Source organism: Entamoeba invadens (genome assembly GCF_000330505.1).
Source record: "Entamoeba invadens IP1 unplaced genomic scaffold scaff_1105074726357, whole genome shotgun sequence".
NCBI classification, from domain to species: domain Eukaryota; phylum Evosea; order Mastigamoebida; family Endamoebidae; genus Entamoeba; species Entamoeba invadens.
The window spans coordinates 31,529-50,831 of record NW_004443615.1 but is presented as its reverse complement, the minus strand read 5'-3'; the positions used below and the strand labels follow the sequence as shown (position 1 = coordinate 50,831).

Genomic DNA, 19,303 nt, shown 5'->3' with positions numbered 1-19,303 from the left:
AAATACTATAAATAGATTTTTACCACAATGTAATTTTTGAAATACAATAGAAAGTATTTTAGAATTGTTTCTGAAACTTAAATTTCATGAAGGGTGTTGTGCTTCTTTGCTTGATCGTTGTTACACATTCACTTTCATGTTATAACAACCAAGATAATTCAATTACGTTGAGTGAACAAAATTCATGTTATAATGATATGAACGGACATGTTATATATAACAAACAAATAGAAACAGTAGAAGATGTGAATCAGTATACTTTAACTATGATAAAGTTTAACAGTCCACTAACAATCAATTTTAAATCGGATGTTCCATTTTTAATCAATTTCGATAACAGTTGTACAACTGACAATTATCTGTTTAATATAAATGCAAAGAATGCATTTTCTGTTTACGATTTTGCGAATCCTCACACACTTCCTATGACATACTCTTTTCAACTTGAGAGTGAAAATTTTGGTGTTTTTCGACTTCTTCCAAATCATCAAACAACTGTTATTGGAACAGAAAAGTTTAACATGTCACTTGGACTCAATCTTTCATTAACACGAGACATTACTTTTTCAAGTGGATCATTTTTATTATATATTTATGACAGTGCAAGTATAGGGTATCAATTCACTACAAAAATCACTACTATATATGATTACACCTTCCAAAAACCAAAACAAATCATGTGCAAAAGAGGGTTTTTAACTCGTTTTGGGTATAATGAAAAGAAGTCTGTTGAAGAAGACTGCTCGTGTAAGTTATCATTAGATAAGGTGAATTGGAACTATCCCGATTGTGAATTGTATTTAAATTATTTTGACATCTATTTAAAATGTACATTTGAAGTCATAAATAATTATGAAGTAAATACACTTATTTTTAATGAATGTCTCGAAGGTGAGATTCCAACAGTCACAATTAAAGATAACAAAGTACTTTCGGTCAAACAATTGGGATGGTTGAACTACAAATATGGCATTTATTTTAATGGGACAGGTACTTTCAATTTTGAGGAAGTAAGTGGAAACTCCTTTTTTATATTTGAAACCATCAACTCGGTTATAAACTTAAAAAAATTTGTCGATAATGAACCTTTAAACGATTTTATTATCGTAACTAATCAAGAAATTACTGGTGACATAGTTAGTAAAATAACTAAATATTGTGAAGGTAAATTCAAGAGATATTTTGCTTTGGGTGTCAATAGTTTAACACCGTGTCAGTGTAAATACAATTCATCAATTGGAGATATTTACGACAGATACGATTGTCTTGTTGATTCTGCATATAGAGATTTGGTTATTCCTTTTAGTTATACACAAACAATGAAGTCGAACACAAGATGGAGAAGTATTAATTTACAATATGACTTTATTATTAAAGGGACGGGTTCATTGGCTGCAAAAGAAATGGAAATAACACATTCAGGAAGTTTTGAAATACCAATTACACTCGACAAAATTAAAGTTCCAGATAATGATAAAGTTGTTATATTTGATACAATAAATACCAATGTAGTTATTGAAACTCTTATTACTAACAATGCATTGTTTATAGCCAAAAGCAAACCAACAGTTGAAAGTGGTGTATTGGCAGCACAATGTGGTGGGTATTACCGATATTACAATGGAGATAATCCAATGTGTGATTGTATCTATGAAAACGAAAGGTTTTACAAGAGAGATTGTTACGAAGTATCTTACATCAAAAAGGAATACATTTATAACTTGATAACTTCTACTTACACAAATCCAAATTTAGCAACGTATTTCGCCAATTTGTCAACAAAAAGTGCAAGTATGAACATTGGTGGGTTAGGAGAGCTCATGATTAAAACGTGTGATTTTAAAGGAATAACAGTTGATATCACAATTCCATTAAGTTGTGAAAAAATGTATGTGACTGAAACAACTAAAATGAACTCTAAAGAAAAAGTTACTATCACTAAACTACTTCTTTCAAATACAAAACATATAAACAAAGGAACTATCATTACTATGAGTAATTATAAATTACTTACAATTACTAGTGCAGAAGGTGATGAATGTTTTGATGTCATTTCTTCGAGTGAAGAATTGCCTGACTCACTTTTGGAGGAACAAAAGTTTTCTTTTTTAGCTAATAAACATCTTTTAAGGTATTGTCCTCAAGAACAAATGAATGATATTGTTATTTGTAACATGACTGGCACAGAATTTTTAAAAGGTGATTCATTCACAGAAATATATTGTCCATGCTTCACCGCAAATTGTTTAATTTATATGAGAAATGAAAAAATAGACTTAACTGGTGTTGATACTTCATATGTAAACACTTTTGTATTGGAAAACGATAACAAAAATGTCACTCTGGATATTGAAATGTATTTGTATGTATTGGAGATAAGAGGAAATAATATGAAAATTGATATCAACTCAGTACAACTTGACGAAATTATGGAAATAAATATTACAGGAAATAACACGCAAATCGTTATTAATTCTGAACAACCAAATGAAGATTCTCTTATTCAAAAAATTTTCACAACTGGAAACCAAAACTTGATTACAATAAACACTATATTAACAATCGATACAATGACACCATCACAATCAACTACAATTGTAAGTGGCGATTTTTCTATTGCAATTACCGAACTTGCCTTAACAAACCAAGTGATTGTATTTCAAGGAGTTAATATAAAGACATCTGGAAAAATTTCGGTTAATGAATTTGATATTGATGTTTACAAAACTGAAATTGAAAAAACAATTCTTTCCATTCAAACAACTATTAGTCTTTCAAATGTACAAATGAATGAAGTTGAATTAACTGGTAACAACATTGTATTTATATTTGAAAATACATCTTCTGTTATTCATTCAATTGTTTCATCGAAAGATTATTCTCTTATTGCAAACACCATTTGCACAATTGGAACTTTAAGCACCTCACCAACTATTTCTGTTTCTTCACAACTTAATTTACTCTCAACTGATGTGTCAATAAAAGAATTGATCATTAAAACGGGAGGTTCAATATATATACCCATAACAACAAAAACGTTGACTTTGAAGAAGATAACGTTGGTAAGTAGAATAAGTAATATAGAGGTATTTCAAATAGAACCATCAGATACCGAAACACTCTCATTAACTTTGGAAACAAATTATGACATTTCAATTCCAATAGAAACTCCACTTATTATGTTTAAAACACTAAAAAGAAAAATAACAGGAATTACACCAATTTGTAGTAATTACATTGTCATTACTCGGTTCTCTAAAGACGAAAAAACAATTTGTAAAGAACTGAACTTGTATGACCGAACTTGTGTATATGAAGATAATAATTATTATACAGATGGTGATGTCGATTTTAGTTGTCCATGTTCTTCACATGATTCGAATTGTTTGATTCAATTCACTTCATCGGCACAACATTTTGAATTCACTGATTCGTTCAGTCCAACTCTTTTCGAACTCAAGAGCAACACAAAAATAACAAATGTGAATAATAAACAATTTATACTCAAAACGACCACTTCAAGTGTTCAAATTGATGGAACTAACAGTGTAATACAAATTGAAAGTAAAACACTCAACGAAATACAAGTGGATTTCACAAAATATTTTGTGTTTAGTTCAAACACATTGGGATTTTCAAGGAAGAAATTAAGTGGGCGTAAAGGTGTACAACAAACAATTTCATTTGAAGTCGACCAAGGCTGCTTGTTTGAAATTTTCTCGGAGAGTGGGACAAAGTGCTTAAAGTGTAAAGATGGGATGTTTATAATAAATGGGGATTGTCTCCATTCAACGATAGATCATTGTATTTCATCTTCATTTGTAAACGAAAGAGAATTTTGTGAAGTGTGTGAAGTGACTTATTACAGTGATTTTGGAATTTGTAAAAAGTGTCCAGATAATTGTAAGAGATGTACAAGTACCTCTTGTTTGAAATGCGAAGATGGGACAGAAGCGAGAGGAAACGAATGTATTCAAGTCGAAGAATCCACACATTGTGATTTGTACGCAAATCAATTTTGTGTGAAGTGTGACAAATCATTTTACTTTAACTTAAATAGACAAGAATGTATAAAATGCGACGTTTCATGTGGACATTGTTCAACTCAAAGCGAAACCTGTGATATTTGTAATATAGATGAGAGATATACAAGAACTTCAAATGATGTTACAAAATGTACACAAATGACAAGCGCAATAAGTGTAACAAATGATAACGCAATAGAGTGTGGAAATGGATTTTATCTTGATGATGGTATTTGTAAAGAATGTTCTTCAAAATATGAAGGATGCGATTTATGTGATGCACAAGAGTGTTTGTCATGTGCGAATGTTAATCATTTAATTGAAAATAAAAAGAAATGTGTTGAAGATATTAATTGTGTTAATAAATCACATTTCAAATGCATTGAGTGTCAAAATAACTATTTCATTAAAGAAGGTGTATGTGTAAAGTATCCAGATAATTGTAAATATTGTAATGCAATAAAATGTCTTGAATGTGAAAAAGAATTTCATTTGAGTCCAGGAGGTATTTGTCAAAATGTGACAAACGAGTTGTGTTCATATGATTCTCCTTATGGCTGCCAAAGATGTTCTTTTGGTTACTACTTAAATGATTTGATTTGTGACAAATGTGATGAAACATGTAAAAGTTGTGATAAACATGCGGAGGTATGTACACAGTGTGACTCGACAGTGTATTCACTTGAAGATGATAAATGTGTGCCAAAAGAGTCACAGAATTGCACCGCGTTTATACCAAGTGGCAGCGGATGTGCAGTTTGTTACTATGGATATTTCAAAGTGAATGCCACATGTCATAAATGTAGTTTAAATTGTTCTGATTGTATATCAAATGAAAATAACTGTTTTGAGTGTGGACAAGGCTATTACAAATCAACGAAATACAACAAGTGTATATTACTAGGAGATTCTCCTGATTGTACCACAACAAATGAACATGGGTGTACCAAGTGCAATCCACATTTCTATATCAACACAAATAATGAATGCGACCAATGTGGTTTGGATTGTTACAGCTGTCTTTCCAATGAGAAGTGTACAAGTTGTGACGATACCTTTGTTTTAAAAAATCACATGTGCGTGTATTATTTAACAATTGAAAATTGTATTGAATCACTCAACTCAAAGTGCGTAAAATGCAACAAAAATTATAGGGTATCATATTCTGGTGATTATTGTGAGTATGTTCTGAACATTGGATTATATATTGTTCTTCCAATTATTGTGGTATTGATCTTTTTAACACTTGTTGTGATCATTTCGACGTTACTCGTCTTTTCAATTCTCAAAAAAATTGAACGCAAACAACAAGATGAACAAGTGACACGATTTTTAATAACACGTTCGACTATTAAATTTGAAACAGAAGAAAACACCCCTCTTGTTGTTAATAAAAAGGTAATCCCTTTTAGTAGTGAAAATACCGAAGAGATAAAAGTGAATGAAAAAGCAAGAGAACTACTTTGTGTTGGTAATAAAGGGAGGTCTACACTTAAAATGCAATTTACACAACAAGTTAATGAAAAATATGATATTCAAATATATCCACAATTGGTTACTGTGAAGAAGGGAGAGGCTATTGAATTTGAAATCGTTATAAAACCTCTTTGCACATTAAAGAAAGAGGACAAGCTCGTTTTAACATACGCTGATTTGAGAAAGGGAGAAACAAAAAGTATTGTATTTACTCTTGTTATAAACACTTGTTTGTCAACTCGACTTGACCCCGATGAATTGATAGAAGAAAAGAAACTGGGTGAGGGTTCTTTTGGTGTTGTTTTTAAAGGGAAATTTAGAGAAAACGTGGTAGCTATTAAGAAGATGAAAAACAAAACCGATGATGATAAGAAGATGAAGGAGTTTAAGAATGAAGTCGACATGTTAGACAAATTTCGGAGTGATTATATTGTTCACTTCTTTGGTGCTGTCTTTATGCCGAGTAAAATATGTATGGTAACTGAATATGCAAAATATGGATCACTTCAAGACTTGATGAATCAGAAGAAATCGAATGAAATAGACATCGACATGAAAATAAAGTTTATGTTAGATGCTGCAAAGGGGATAGAGTATTTACACAACAATGGGATCTTACATCGAGATATTAAACCAGATAATATATTAATAGTATCATTGGATGAAGGCATGGCAGTCAATGGAAAATTGACTGATTTTGGTTCAAGTCGTAATATCAACATGTTGATGACTAATATGACCTTCACTAAAGGCGTCGGGACACCAAAATATATGGCAGAAGAGGTACTAAATAAAAAGAAGTATAAAAAACCAGCCGATATATTTTCCTTTGCTATTACTATGTACGAATGTATTGGATGGTGTGATGCATATCCACAAGACAAATATAAATATCCATGGAATATCGCTGATCTCATATCTTCTGGTAAACGTCTAGCGAAACCGGACTTTATTGCAGCAAAGTACTTTACAATAATTACACAGTGTTGGTGTGAACGCACCGATTTACGATTAACTGCGTCACAATTAGTTGCTGGCTTTGCCAAGTTGTGCAAAGAACTTAATTGATCTTATTGTTTCTATAAACCTTTCAACCATTTTATGAACTCTTACATGCAATGCATTTTGCACTGAAACGAACAACAAATAATAAAGTGATTATTTACGCATGTGGTTTCTCACTCGAAAAACACGAGATTACAGTTTTTGTTGTGACACGTACATTCCATCGACTTTTTGAAGCCAATAACCTTCTGAGCGTCTTCAATGAGAAGTAAGTGATGAACCCGATTTGTTTCTTAGTATCGACCCAGATGTGTAGGATTCTGCCAAACGCGGAAAACAACTCAGCGGCCTTCATTGTATTGAAAGCGGGTGGTGTATGTGTCACAAAGACTTTATTTAACGAATTAATTTGTTCTTGAATGTCCTTGTCGATTGCGAAATTGAGAGAATTGAAGGGGACGTTAGTCTCCACCGCAAAGAACGTTTCATTAAAGACCCTTCCAAGTAACAAATGTTCTTGTCCCTGATAGACAACTACCGTCGCACAGGAACCAAACCCTTTCACTGTTCGTTTGTGGAATTTGAGGATTTCAACGCCAGTGTCCCGAATTGCATTTTTAGTCTCTTCCAAGCCCCAAGTAGGTGGGATAGTGCAGATCAGTCGAATAGTTTTTAACTCATCGAAAGGAGTAAAAGACGGATAGGACTTCTTAAGAATGCCATTTGGACTCTCCGTTGGTGTCACACTCACATTTTGCATTTGTAAAGAAGGGCTGATTTGTTGCTGTTGTTTTAAATGCTTTGGGACAAAAGCGGGAGTTTGAAGCTGTCTATTAGGTGTCTTACTATAAGCTGAAAGTAAAGGATTTGTCTCTTGTGTATCGTACCTTTGAGGGGTATAGAATTGTTGAGTAGGGTTTGGTATTGCTGGGATAGGGGATACTATTTTAGGGGATTGTGGGTGATTAACAGTACTACCCATCCCTTGGTAAAGACACTGAATCTGCTCATTTTTCTTTTTCATCTGGAAGAGTGGAGTTTTGTCGTCTTTTATGATATACATTCTATATGCACGTACACAAAATTCACATTCAAAATAATCCTTCCCGTTAATATCAGCATAGACTCGTTCCGCATCACTTAAAGAAGAATAGTTGATCATAAGTTTCGAGTATTCTATTTGCTCTGTGGAGGTGAGTTGATAATTACCACCACCTATCTTCTTAATACTCGTGACGGTTCCATAACTTGAAAAGTACTCGGACAGCTCTTTCGAGACAGAATTAAAAGGAACATATACAACTAAACTGTACCCTATCGGCCCTACGTTGACCACTCCTCCAGTATATTCCTTTATAGTACTTTTATAGTTTAATATAGATTCAGTATAGATCTTTGGGACAGTGAGTGATATTCTCCTGTTTGATAATTCCGTAGAGTAAAGAACAGGTATATTGGCAAAGAGTTGGTAAATTGTGTCAGTGGTTGTGTTGGGAAAAATATCTTCTATTGTGACGACTTCGAGTTGTTGTCTAAGACTTTCAGAGAAGTCGGGAAGAAGAGGAAACTGTTGGGAATGTTTCATTACGGTTTTCAAAGAATCACAGGAGATACTAAAATACTCACCACTTTTAGTTAATGTTCTATTTGTATAAGAAATATTCTCCTTTGTGAGAAGTTCAAGTAACGTTGATGTTGATAGAAATGGTGTCTCGGACCGAATTGGTAATAATACATGAATGTCAATCGTTCCACAATTTGTCATCTGGACGTGATTAAAACTCAAAAAATTAAATTTAAAAAATAAATGGGTTAATAGTATAGTATAAGTATAATATAGTTATTTATATTTATTAATTTATCTAACTAAAATCACAAAAATAATAATAATAATTTCGATTAGGCATTACGATTTCTGATACGGCCTCATTAAATCAATAATCAAACCAATAAAAACAACAATAAAAATGTAATTGGTCAAATATAAAAATAATGTTGATGTTTTAATAGGTTGTTTTATTAACAATTTTATTATATTGGTTAATATATGTTATTGTATTTTACTATATTTTAGTTAAAGTTTATAAACTTCATTCTTATTCCAACCCAAATTTTGCTATAATCTAAATTATTTTGTAATTAATGTTTAAAAAAGTTTTTGATTTGACAAAAATACACAAAAAATGTCTAAAAAAATGGGAAATAAGTAATTTTTTTTAATATTTTTTTTATAAAAAAAATGAAACAAGGATTTTAAGTTATTTCCAACGATTTCCCGAAACGACACAGTTTTATTGTTCAAAAATAATATCAAATGAAAATTTATAATAATTATCGATTGTTTTGTGTCATATAAATTATTATCTAGCAAAAAAATAGTAAATTTTGAGAAATTTTTTTAGTTCAAATCCGTTATTATAATTAAATAATTCTTGTAAAATTACTAAATATTCTAATATTATATTTTAATTTTATTTAACTATACATATAGTATATTCTATTTTATTATTAATTTTGTTTAATAGTATTGTTTTGGTTTATTTCTTAAAAAATTGGTAGATAAGAAACCATTAATTATTAATTAATTAATAAAATGTTATACTAACTAATAATATGTATTAAGACTTTGATTGGTGATTATGTGCTTGGTTAAAAGCAGTATCTTCAGTGAATACATCTCTAGCTTTTCTCATTTCATTCTTCGCGTCCATTAACCCGCTTTTAATGTTTGAAACGCCTTTCCAGACTTTAATTTTCTCTGCGAACTCCTTAGACGCCTCGAACTTCTTTCTCTCCTCCAAGTTCTTCTTCTTATTATTGAGAGCGACGGCGTCACTCTTCATTTCCTTCTCAGGGACAAACGACCCGATTTTAGTTGGGAACTTTCCTCTTTCTCTGACCAAGTTGATGACACTTTGGGGGGTAATAGGTCTTCGGTCTTCAAAGCAAATTCTCTTCCCATCGAATCCGGTGTACATCACCATAACTGGGTAAGCCTCACTACACGTTTCAATAGTATTATGTGCCACATCGACAAACGCGATATCAAGATACTTCTCCGCAGAGAGCATATTTGCTGCTGTTTCAAAGTCTTTAATAGCTTCCAAACACTCTTCGCTCGTTGTGTCACACAAGAGTATTACACTATCTAAATACGTGACTTTGTACTCGTCAAATTGCTCCGCGTTAATTCGGCGTAAGATCTTCTGTGCACTTTCATTTAGTGGATTTTCGTTCTTCCTGAACATCCCAATTTCGCCCTTCTTGTACTTTTCGACATACTTCTCGACGTCTTCTAGACTATTGGCTTGACTGAATACAGTCGCCTCTTTACTTTTCATCGACAAAATGGTGACACTTGGAAATGTCTTGAATGGAATGATCTCAAGCGCTTTGGTATCCTTTGTTGTGAGATACGAGACAATGATGTCCTGATACCTTAACGCTATCTTCTCCAGCATCTCTATATCACTTTGGCTTATAACTTCATTGGCATAGACCAGGATATCTCGTTCATTCTGATTGTCTTCTAATACTGACGACGACAATCGCGACACAGCGCGAATCGATTTGGAGCGAATGAGGGAAGATAACTTCTCTGTGGAGTCGTCCATGTTCAAATTGATGACAGGGAAGTTCCCGTTACTGATCAGAAGGCGACTTGCTGGAGAGTTGACATAGAAGAAGTCGATGGAAGACACATTCTTCGATACGGAAACGATCTTGTCAGGTAATGAAGGGCCATAGAAAGCTACAAGAACATCCTTCCGAAGGATCTTTGTCTTCAAAACTTCGTCGGGGAGGGTGACGATGCCCTTCACCGAGTTTCGCACTTCATTCACCAATTCACTTGTGAAGCCGTTGAATCGCTTTGCGATGAAGTCCTTGTACATTATCACTTGCGGAGAATAGACTTTCTCAGACGCACAAATCACTTTCTGTTGTGTGCAGTCGACTTCCATTAAGATGAAGCTTTCAGTGGAAAGTTTCTCTTTGAATGAGTTCAGAATACTTGCAAGCTTCGTGTCGTTATGATGGAAGTAAACAACTACTAAGTAATTGTCTTCTATAGATGGGCCAAAAGTCTCTGGAACACCTTTGATATAACTCTCTGTGGAAATAACACTCAAAAAGAATGTCACAAATAAGACGGAAATCATTGTGGACTGGTTTTAGAGTTTATTTCAAATGAGTTATTTATTGTTATTCAAAAAAGTCGAAGGACTTTGTATAGTTTTTTTTGTAATTTATTTATAGTTTTTATATGGTACATCAAACAAAAGATTGTATCGACTGTGTATTGATTGTGGAATATGGAAATGGATAATCAAGTCTTTTAAAAGTGAATGATAATATATTTGAAACATATTATATTCGACAGTTCAATGTCAGAATTGTAAGTTTACAATATATGAACATAAGCAATAGTGTTATTATATATTATAGTATACCAAATTATAATATATGATACTGATTATTATTAATATTATTAATATTATTAATATTATTATTTGAATATAAACTATAATAAACTATAATAAAATGAAAAACAAATTATTATTCGAATTGTAACAGTGGTCCACCCAGTGATGTCAAATCCTCTTCATTATATTCTTTAAGAAGTCTTCTTCCTTTAATAATTCTATACCTAACAACAGCAAAAATGATGATAGAGAAGACAACAAGAACGAATAGACAACCAAATACGGTTGGCAAGACTATGGCAAGGATTTTACTCTGGTCTGATTCTTTAGGGTAGTCTTTTTTAATTTTATTTTTAGGGAGTCTGTAAATTGGTAATATGCCATCGTCTTTAGTAAATGTTAAATAGACACTTTCTGGTACCTTACAAAGAACATACGAGTTGACAAAGTCAAACACAAATTTGTTTTCGTCAGAAGATGTTTGGACACATTCCAAATAAAGGGGTTCTATCCAAAACTTAGATTGCCCATTCTCTGTCATATTTCTTATTCTTAAAAAGTCATTAATAGGATATGTACTTGCCTCTGTGAAGTCGACTGTTGATATTTCACTAATTCCCATATAAATAGTCGAATGGTTTGTTGTTGTTATTTCAGTAAATTTGACAGCGTCTCCTACGATATATCCAATCGTGAAACTTTCATCTCGCCCACCAATTGAGTCATTGTATTTGATTGTCATTCTAAACCCTAAATTGTCTTTTGCTTCATCGATTTTGTCGTTCCAATAATTTAACAAAGGATATTGACTACCTTTAATTTTCACACTTCCATCTATAGTCCCAAATATTGCAGTTGACCCACACGCATAACATCGATCAAATTGCGTCATTTTTAAATCGTCTTGAGATGGAGATGGTATTAACTCGATCTTTGAAAACAGTTCGGATTTGTCTCTGTTCAATGTCATCACTGTCAATGGAAAATCAACACCAATATACGATTGAAACTTATCCTTCCCAACAAAGAAGCAATCGGTGATAAAGGTCGATATTTCTCTATTGAAAAATTCAAAGAAAACTGGAGCTCGTTGTGTGAGTTCAGCTGCAATGTATTTCACATAAAACACTTTAATAGAATCTTCATAATTTGGAGTAAGAGTCTTCACTGAACTTTTCACCGGAGTGTCTGCTGTTGCTCTTTTTAGTCTAAACGTCTCTGCACGTGGCAAAGTCCTTTCATTAAACATGAAAACATTAGTCAACATGCTTGCTTCATCACAATGAACAAACTCGGGACTTAATATCTCTGCACATCCAACTACTTGACTGAGACACTCATAGTCATCATCAGTATTTGAATTCATTTGAGTCAAATCAATTCCTTTGATTGCAGTACACTCCTCTGGAGTGATATCAAGAACACTCACAAATCGCTTGAAAGAGTCACCAATATCACTTACATTAGCCGGTCTCTTTACATTATCACCAATACCACATCCTTGATTTTGTATGGCACATTTGGTAGCTAATTGGGGACACTTTGAAAGAGCTTCTTCTTTAGTTTTGAATACCCACCGATCGACTTTAACATCACAAACATATCCCTCACAATTGGGATTGTCATCTTTTGAATTGAAATGTCTTCCATCATATGCATAACAGTAGTTGGGATGCGCAGGATCAAACACAGATTCAACAACTTTATCTTCACCAAAAGAGAGTGAGGCAAGTACTTGTAATGTAGTTGTATTATATCTTGCTATTCTGTCATTTTCACCAATATTTGGCACACACATATTAATGAACATTTCAGCTTGATTATCCGTTGGTGTATAACACCCAGAGCTATCTGCAGGAAATCCATCAATTAAATGAATATCAATTGGACATTCAGAGAACTTTGCTATATACACACTTTGGTCGTTGAATATGTTTCGACATCGTGATCTTTTCTTTTGATTCATGTCTTCAAAATTCCAAAGGATTGAAGGAAGTGAAGAGAAGTGAGTATCATGGAAGTACTGTGTAACTTCTTCCATCTCAAATGATCTTATGTTTAACTCTACTTTCTGTCTGTTGGTCAAATTCAAATCTTTGTAATTCAAAAAGTCGAACATACAGACGTTGTCTTTACCTATATTGGTGGACATCCGTTCTTTGTATGTGTTGCATTTGCCTGGAGCAAGTCTGTTACAACAAGGATCACTATTAAAGTTATCAGTGTCTTCAAGATACTTGTTACAGTATTTCCACTGTGTTGAGATCTTCGAGGTTTCACCAAAGAAGATGTAATCGACCATTGGAAAACAGAAGAATCCTTGAATAGAAAGTGTCATAAATAATGAGACATGGCGACCTTCACTCCATAAAGTTGATTCCAAAACTTTATCCCAATCTTTCATTGCCTCTTTATAGTCTTGACTAAATCCAGTGTTAAAGAACGCTCTGCATACTTCGAAGTCATGGTCTATGAATATATTACCGACCACTGGGTAGTCATAACTATCTTTGTTTTCTCCACCTTTCTATTTGTTAGTCTTTGTATCTTCTTTAAATTAATTGATCACAGAAAACAAACCATTTGAATGGAAAACAACTTCTTCCCAAATGTCGGATTAGAAAGTGCTACATTAGACACGGGATACGATATAAATGCAACAAAAGCCTTTGTAGTGTCAACATCTGGTTCTTTCAAAAAAGAAAGTGTTTTTGTGTAACTAGTCAAAGGGAAGAATGCAGTGGTCCAGTCAATTTCAATTAATCTTTTTCCAGGTTGTGCACTTAATGTTGTGTACTTGTATTCCTTTGTTGTATTAACACCACTTTTGTCTTTAAAAGTGAGTACAAGTGTTGGTGCATTTTTATCATCCGCATCTACATGTTAGTAAATAACAAATCTTTAAATATAGTTATTTATTAACAAACATTTAGTTTTATACGGAAGAGTGGAAGTCACAACAACCATTTCCAAATTTGGATATAATGATAAAGCCGTCGTGAAAGTGTTTCCTCTCACAAAGGGTCTTGTTAAGTCTTCTTTTATAATTGCTTCTAAATTTGATTGTTCTTGAAAAGCAAAATCAATTGCTCTTTTGACTCTAAGTCTTGGAGAAAGAGTCTTGTCTTCAGTCCAAGGACTGATAGCACCTTTTGTGGTAGTAATGCATATAAAGACAAGTACTATGAAACACACTCTCTTTGATGTCATTATGTGGTTTTGTTTTATAAGTTGTGTGATTCACCATTCAGACTGGTTTTCATTTTCCACAATTTGGACAGTTCAATAGCATTCACCCCAAATACCACTCTTTATAAGGCATTATTTCCTATTCTATCTAATTATTTTTATTTTACTATTGTTATATAATATAAATATTATAAATGTTTAATTTTTTGTATTGGCTTGTAATAGGAGCGACACATTTGACTTTTTATTGGAATTATTTTTTAATTTTCATAAAAGAAAAAAAAATGATTGAAGAAATGTTCAATAAAGAAATTGAAGTTTTTTTGTGAAAAAAAAACGGGTGATTCTGATTTTTTTTTGTATTTCTTTGTTTTTACTGTTCTAACTTTTGTTTTCTGTCTTTTTATTAGTTTGTTATTTTGTCACTTATAGTTTTTGTTGACCATCACAAATCAATAACTCTGTTGGTTTTCACAAGTCTAATATTAGTAAATGAGCTTTTTTTTTATTTTAAGTGTTTGTAATAAATCCCGTTTTTTGCGTTATTTTATGAACAAATAACAAAAAAATATTTAACTTAATGTTTTGAAATTCGAAACAAATAATCATCACTTTTTCGTTGTGTTTTATTAGTTATTATCTATTTATTATTAATTTTAACAATTAATTTTCTCATTGTTATTTTATATTTGTTTGATATAAATATTATTATTAAAATAGTAAAAATTGTATTATATTATAAAATTTATTTTTACTAAAAATATAGTTATATTCTAATTTCATTTTAATAAAAACAAAACTAAAATATTTCATCGTGATTGAAAAAATGAGTGAGAGAGTGACCGAGATCGACAAGTTGACAAGTTGATAAGAAAGAGAGGGAATTTAAAGCGAGAAAACAGCAGAGAGTCCATCAGAAAATGAACACACTCATGTTATTCACTCTCTTACTTTCTGTTGCGCTTTCAGAAGACCTGATGCTCTATGATGACGGCGAGTTCTATGAGGGCTTCTACGTTGTCAACCCGGACAACCTTGACATCACTTGTGAGTATACAAAACGCTCTAACTGGGTTGCAGCTACAATGAATACTGAAGATATGGTTGTCTTTACTAAAAACGGGACTGTGAGCACTACAGTTCCTGATAAAGACAAGGACTTTAAATCAATTCGATTTATGGTCAGATATGAAAATGATGACGTCAAGGAACTCCCACTGAATGTGAAATTGTTCAATGAGAATTTCGACACCCTTTACAACGGCAATCTTCTCAACTCAACAGCTGGCTACACCGTTAAGATCAAAAAGAACAACAACCAAAAGATGACCATTAAGCTTGATAATTTCAACTTGGACGGAAAACTCTCGACCATTGTCTTCACCCGAACTGGATCAAACAAGACCCCCGTCAAATTCTTCTTTGACCAAGTCAGACTCGACACCAGAGATTCACAGAACGAGCTCTATGACCAGTCAACAGAGAACGCAGCTCCATCTTTGATGTTTGGAACTCTTGTTCTTGCCACTTTCTTTTTCATCTTGGTCTAAGTCTGACACAAGATAAAAAGTAATTTATTCTTTACAAAACTTCTTGGTTCGCAGAGACAATAGATGAATACAAACAAAACTATACATTAATTAGTCTCGGTTACATACACCGAGTCGTACATCTCTCGTTTCTTCTCTTCCGCAGTCAGTACGCTCTCAATTTTTTCTTGAACACTTGTTTTGGCTTTCCAAAAGTTCTCGACTGCTTTGTGGACTTGGGTCGACACTGCTTCTTTCACTCGAAGACGGCCCAGTTCGTACCCAACAAACTTCTTGACACATTTTTCTCCCACGCCACACCTCTTCATCATTTCGAACGTCTCTTTGAATGTGTTCACCAGACTGATTCCTTCTTGTTTTCGATACTCAACAACTTCTGTTTGACTGGCAGTGTCGCATTTTTTCAATATTTCAAGCACACTCAAACCATTAAAAATGCGTTGTTTGTCGTTCCACATCTTTTCCAAATATAGAGCGTGCCACATCTCTTCCTCTTCAAAAGTCTCATTCCTAAGACTTTCAATGACATACACTTCTTTCGTGGTATTCTCTTTATATATTTCCATCGCAAATTGAACGACGCGTTTCAGTGTGAGAACGTCTTTATCGGACTTTGCATATTTGACGACTTGTCTGAAGGTCTCTGTGATGATTGAGTATCCCCACACACTCACACAAATCTTCTTAATTGTCTTCTGGCAACTTCCTTTACCAGTTAAGTCTTTTGGTTCAATTCTCAAAACACTTCGCGCAAGTTGCGTGAAGAACAACTTCCTTCCAGCCCTTTTCGAAAGGAGACCAAAGACCCACTCAGAAGTGACAACTCGGTCTTCGCCTTTTCCTCTGAGCATCCACTCCACTGCCAATTCACATGTTTGAGTGACTTTGTCATCGTCTTGTGCACTTTGACTTGAAAAGAAGTCGGCAAAGACCTCATCTGATCGGATGTCCCATCTCTTCTTGTGATAAGTAATACTCTCCCCAACGGACTTATTCACACTCTCTCGCACTCGAAGGGATCGCAACTTCCTCGCATCAATTTCAATTTCTTCAATTTTAGTTCGAACAGTCCCCGTCTTGTGTGTCGGGTTTTTCTCAACTATTTTCAGCACTTCCTTTTTATTGGAATACATCTTAACGATCTTTTCAAGTGGAAATTGGAACACTAATTTCTCATTCCATTCACAGAAGACACTCTCCTCATTCTCTTTGTATTTCTCTATGAAGAATTGGAAGTGTTGCGATGTGAAAAGACCTTCAAAAAGATCGTTAAAGTCCTCTCCTTTATATTCCAAATACTCAGCCCGTTCAAAATAGATATCAGGCCTATCAGTCACCCACGAACACCTCACGTAATCCTCATATTTTGAAAGTATTAAACACATTATTTTAAACATCCCTAATTGAATAATTTTGTCTTTCTCACTCGACTTCCATGTAAAGTACTTCTCCTCATAACAATCACTATTCACATCAAAGACACTGGTCTCCTTTAATTGAGTCATTTTTACCATCTCATATAACACACTGAGTACACATGTCGGTACTTTGCGCAGTCTCCCCTTCTTCATCACCGTCCCAGCATCAAGGTCACATACTACAACTTCCTCCTCGCCTACCACCCGTAACATTTCCTCTTTATACTCTTGACAGATACCTATCAAGTATGTCATAGGCGATGTCAAATAGTCGATCATAGTTAATGGTAACAAATCAATACAGACATTGCACCACTCAAATGGACTTATTAGACTCTTAAACTGCTCTATAGCATACACAACTGCAGTTTTCGACTTACTCACAACAATCACCTTTTCGTCGGCAAGTAAGCTAAGTACAACGCAAAGTATTCCCTCCACACCGATGAGTCCAAGTAATGGCAAAAAGGACACCCCAGTTGACGGAAACCCTAATTTTGGCTCGAGGCGTATCTCCACATAGAAATTCAAGTCTGCGAAATTGTAAGAGAAGGGGGACCCATACCCCGGTTTCCCAGTCATATAGATGACTTCGTGGAAGATGTCGTTCATTTTTTTGTTGTCGTATCCCCCCTCATAGATAGTCTTGAGCCACTTCCGCATTAACCCTAGTATCGGAAATTCACTGGTGACTCCTATTGCACACGGAGAATATAGTGGACCGGTTTGGTGTGGGTAAAGATCTTTGATTTGAGTCATCTCGTCATTTTTCAGTGGGAAGTACGCGACTAAAAACGTCGCGAATTTTGTGGTGCCGGTGGCGTCGGTCATTACAAAGGGGATAACTTTGGCGGGTTGATTGAAATGACTTAAATGGAGGCCATCACCAAAACAGAAGTTCCAGATGTTCAGAGGAACGACACGGCCACCGACATTTGGAGGGTAACAACTTTTCACCTTTCCAGAAAGACCGATTTCGACAATTTGCGGTAAAAGTGGTGATTCAGTCTTCACACACTGGGCTAAAGAACGTTTACTCAACTTGACACTTTGTGGCGGGACTGTTGAGGAACAGAGATCTGAAGGTGTTGAGTTAAAAGAGTCTCTATAACTCTTCAACTCCGCGGTGATGTCCGCTGGCGTGATAATGAAAACTGCTGAGAAGAGACCCGTAGGGATGATCAAATCATCACTTTCGGGTTGAGGAAGTTGCTGTGAGACGAATCGGTGATGTTGATTCTTCATCGGGATTTTCGAAGCCTTTGAGTCTTTTGTTGGGATGAAATTGATAGGGTGCGAGGTGAGAGTGAACTTTTGTGTGATCTCTTTGTAGTTTGTGAACACTTGGTCGATTGGTCGAGTTTCTCTGAATAAAGAAAGTCGAAGGGAACCAACAACATTTTCAGTGTTAAAAACACGAAAGGTTTCATTCATTTGAACACCTATCCCTACGCGTAGTAAATTAATAGTAACTATTCCTATATCTATTCGAGTATTAATCATCGAATGTTTACACAGAAAAATTTGAAGTGTTTGTTGGTCTTCAGGAAGTATAATATCCCAAACTATTCCAAATAAGGGACAATTTGTTGTTGTTTCTTTCGTCCGATATTTTATACCTAATACCTTTGAAACACAATAGATACCATTCTCGGACTTCGAAAAAACTCCATTTTGAATGGTCACTTTGAGATGATAAGTCGGTAATGAGGAACGGGGAGATTGTAATGGCGGAACGGAAATCACTTGTGAACGTGGTGTCAAACAACCTCTCATTTTGTTCTGATTCAATTTTTTGTCACAAATTTGGATTTTTTAATTTTTGTGGAAATCAGTTTTCTTTTATTTTATTATCTGTTCGAAATTGGACTCTAATAAAATTTTAATTTGTTTTTAATTTAAATAATTATAGTTCATATTCATTTGAAATATTATTTTCTAACTATTTTTTGTAAATAATAAAAATAGTAAAAAATATAAAATATTTTATTTTATTTTTTTATGTAAATAAACAAAAAATGTTCATTAAAATTTAAATTAATTTTTACAAATAAAATAACATTACTTTTTTCAAAAATATTAATAAAAGTTTTTTCAAAAAGAATCTTAAACAATTATTTTTTGAGTTTTGTAAATGATGTTTATTTTATATTATTCAAGAACCATTATATAACTACAAATAAACCACAATAATAATAGTTTTCGTTTAATTCCGA

General features: G+C 33.5%; 6 protein-coding genes across 6 annotated transcripts; 2 read left to right on the top strand and 4 right to left on the bottom strand.

The window, feature by feature from the left end:
* Positions 1-86: 86 nt before the first annotated feature.
* Positions 87-6,569, top strand: EIN_369420 (protein serine/threonine kinase, putative; the record flags this gene model as incomplete). The annotated part of the gene is made up of 1 exon (XM_004259343.1): positions 87-6,569. One exon carries the CDS (start codon positions 87-89, stop codon positions 6,567-6,569), a length of 6,483 nt encoding a protein of 2,160 aa, XP_004259391.1.
* A 94-nt stretch (positions 6,570-6,663) lies between these two features.
* Positions 6,664-8,091, bottom strand: EIN_369410 (hypothetical protein; the record flags this gene model as incomplete). The annotated part of the gene is made up of 1 exon (XM_004259342.1): positions 6,664-8,091. One exon carries the CDS (start codon positions 8,089-8,091, stop codon positions 6,664-6,666), a length of 1,428 nt encoding a protein of 475 aa, XP_004259390.1.
* Positions 8,092-9,124: 1,033 nt separating this feature from the next.
* EIN_369400 (hypothetical protein) lies at positions 9,125-10,666 on the bottom strand (the record flags this gene model as incomplete). Its single annotated transcript, XM_004259341.1, has 1 exon — positions 9,125-10,666. One exon carries the CDS (start codon positions 10,664-10,666, stop codon positions 9,125-9,127), a length of 1,542 nt encoding a protein of 513 aa, XP_004259389.1.
* A 397-nt stretch (positions 10,667-11,063) lies between these two features.
* Positions 11,064-14,140, bottom strand: EIN_369390 (hypothetical protein; the record flags this gene model as incomplete). Its single annotated transcript, XM_004259340.1, has 3 exons — positions 11,064-13,457; positions 13,511-13,806; positions 13,858-14,140. 3 exons carry the CDS (start codon positions 14,138-14,140, stop codon positions 11,064-11,066), a joined length of 2,973 nt encoding a protein of 990 aa, XP_004259388.1.
* An 899-nt stretch (positions 14,141-15,039) lies between these two features.
* EIN_369380 (hypothetical protein) lies at positions 15,040-15,669 on the top strand (the record flags this gene model as incomplete). The annotated part of the gene is made up of 1 exon (XM_004259339.1): positions 15,040-15,669. The coding sequence occupies one exon, from the start codon at positions 15,040-15,042 to the stop codon at positions 15,667-15,669; it is 630 nt and encodes a 209-aa protein (XP_004259387.1).
* Positions 15,670-15,755: 86 nt separating this feature from the next.
* On the bottom strand, positions 15,756-18,863 carry EIN_369370 (hypothetical protein; the record flags this gene model as incomplete). The annotated part of the gene is made up of 1 exon (XM_004259338.1): positions 15,756-18,863. The coding sequence occupies one exon, from the start codon at positions 18,861-18,863 to the stop codon at positions 15,756-15,758; it is 3,108 nt and encodes a 1,035-aa protein (XP_004259386.1).
* Between the last annotated feature and the right edge of the window lie 440 nt (positions 18,864-19,303).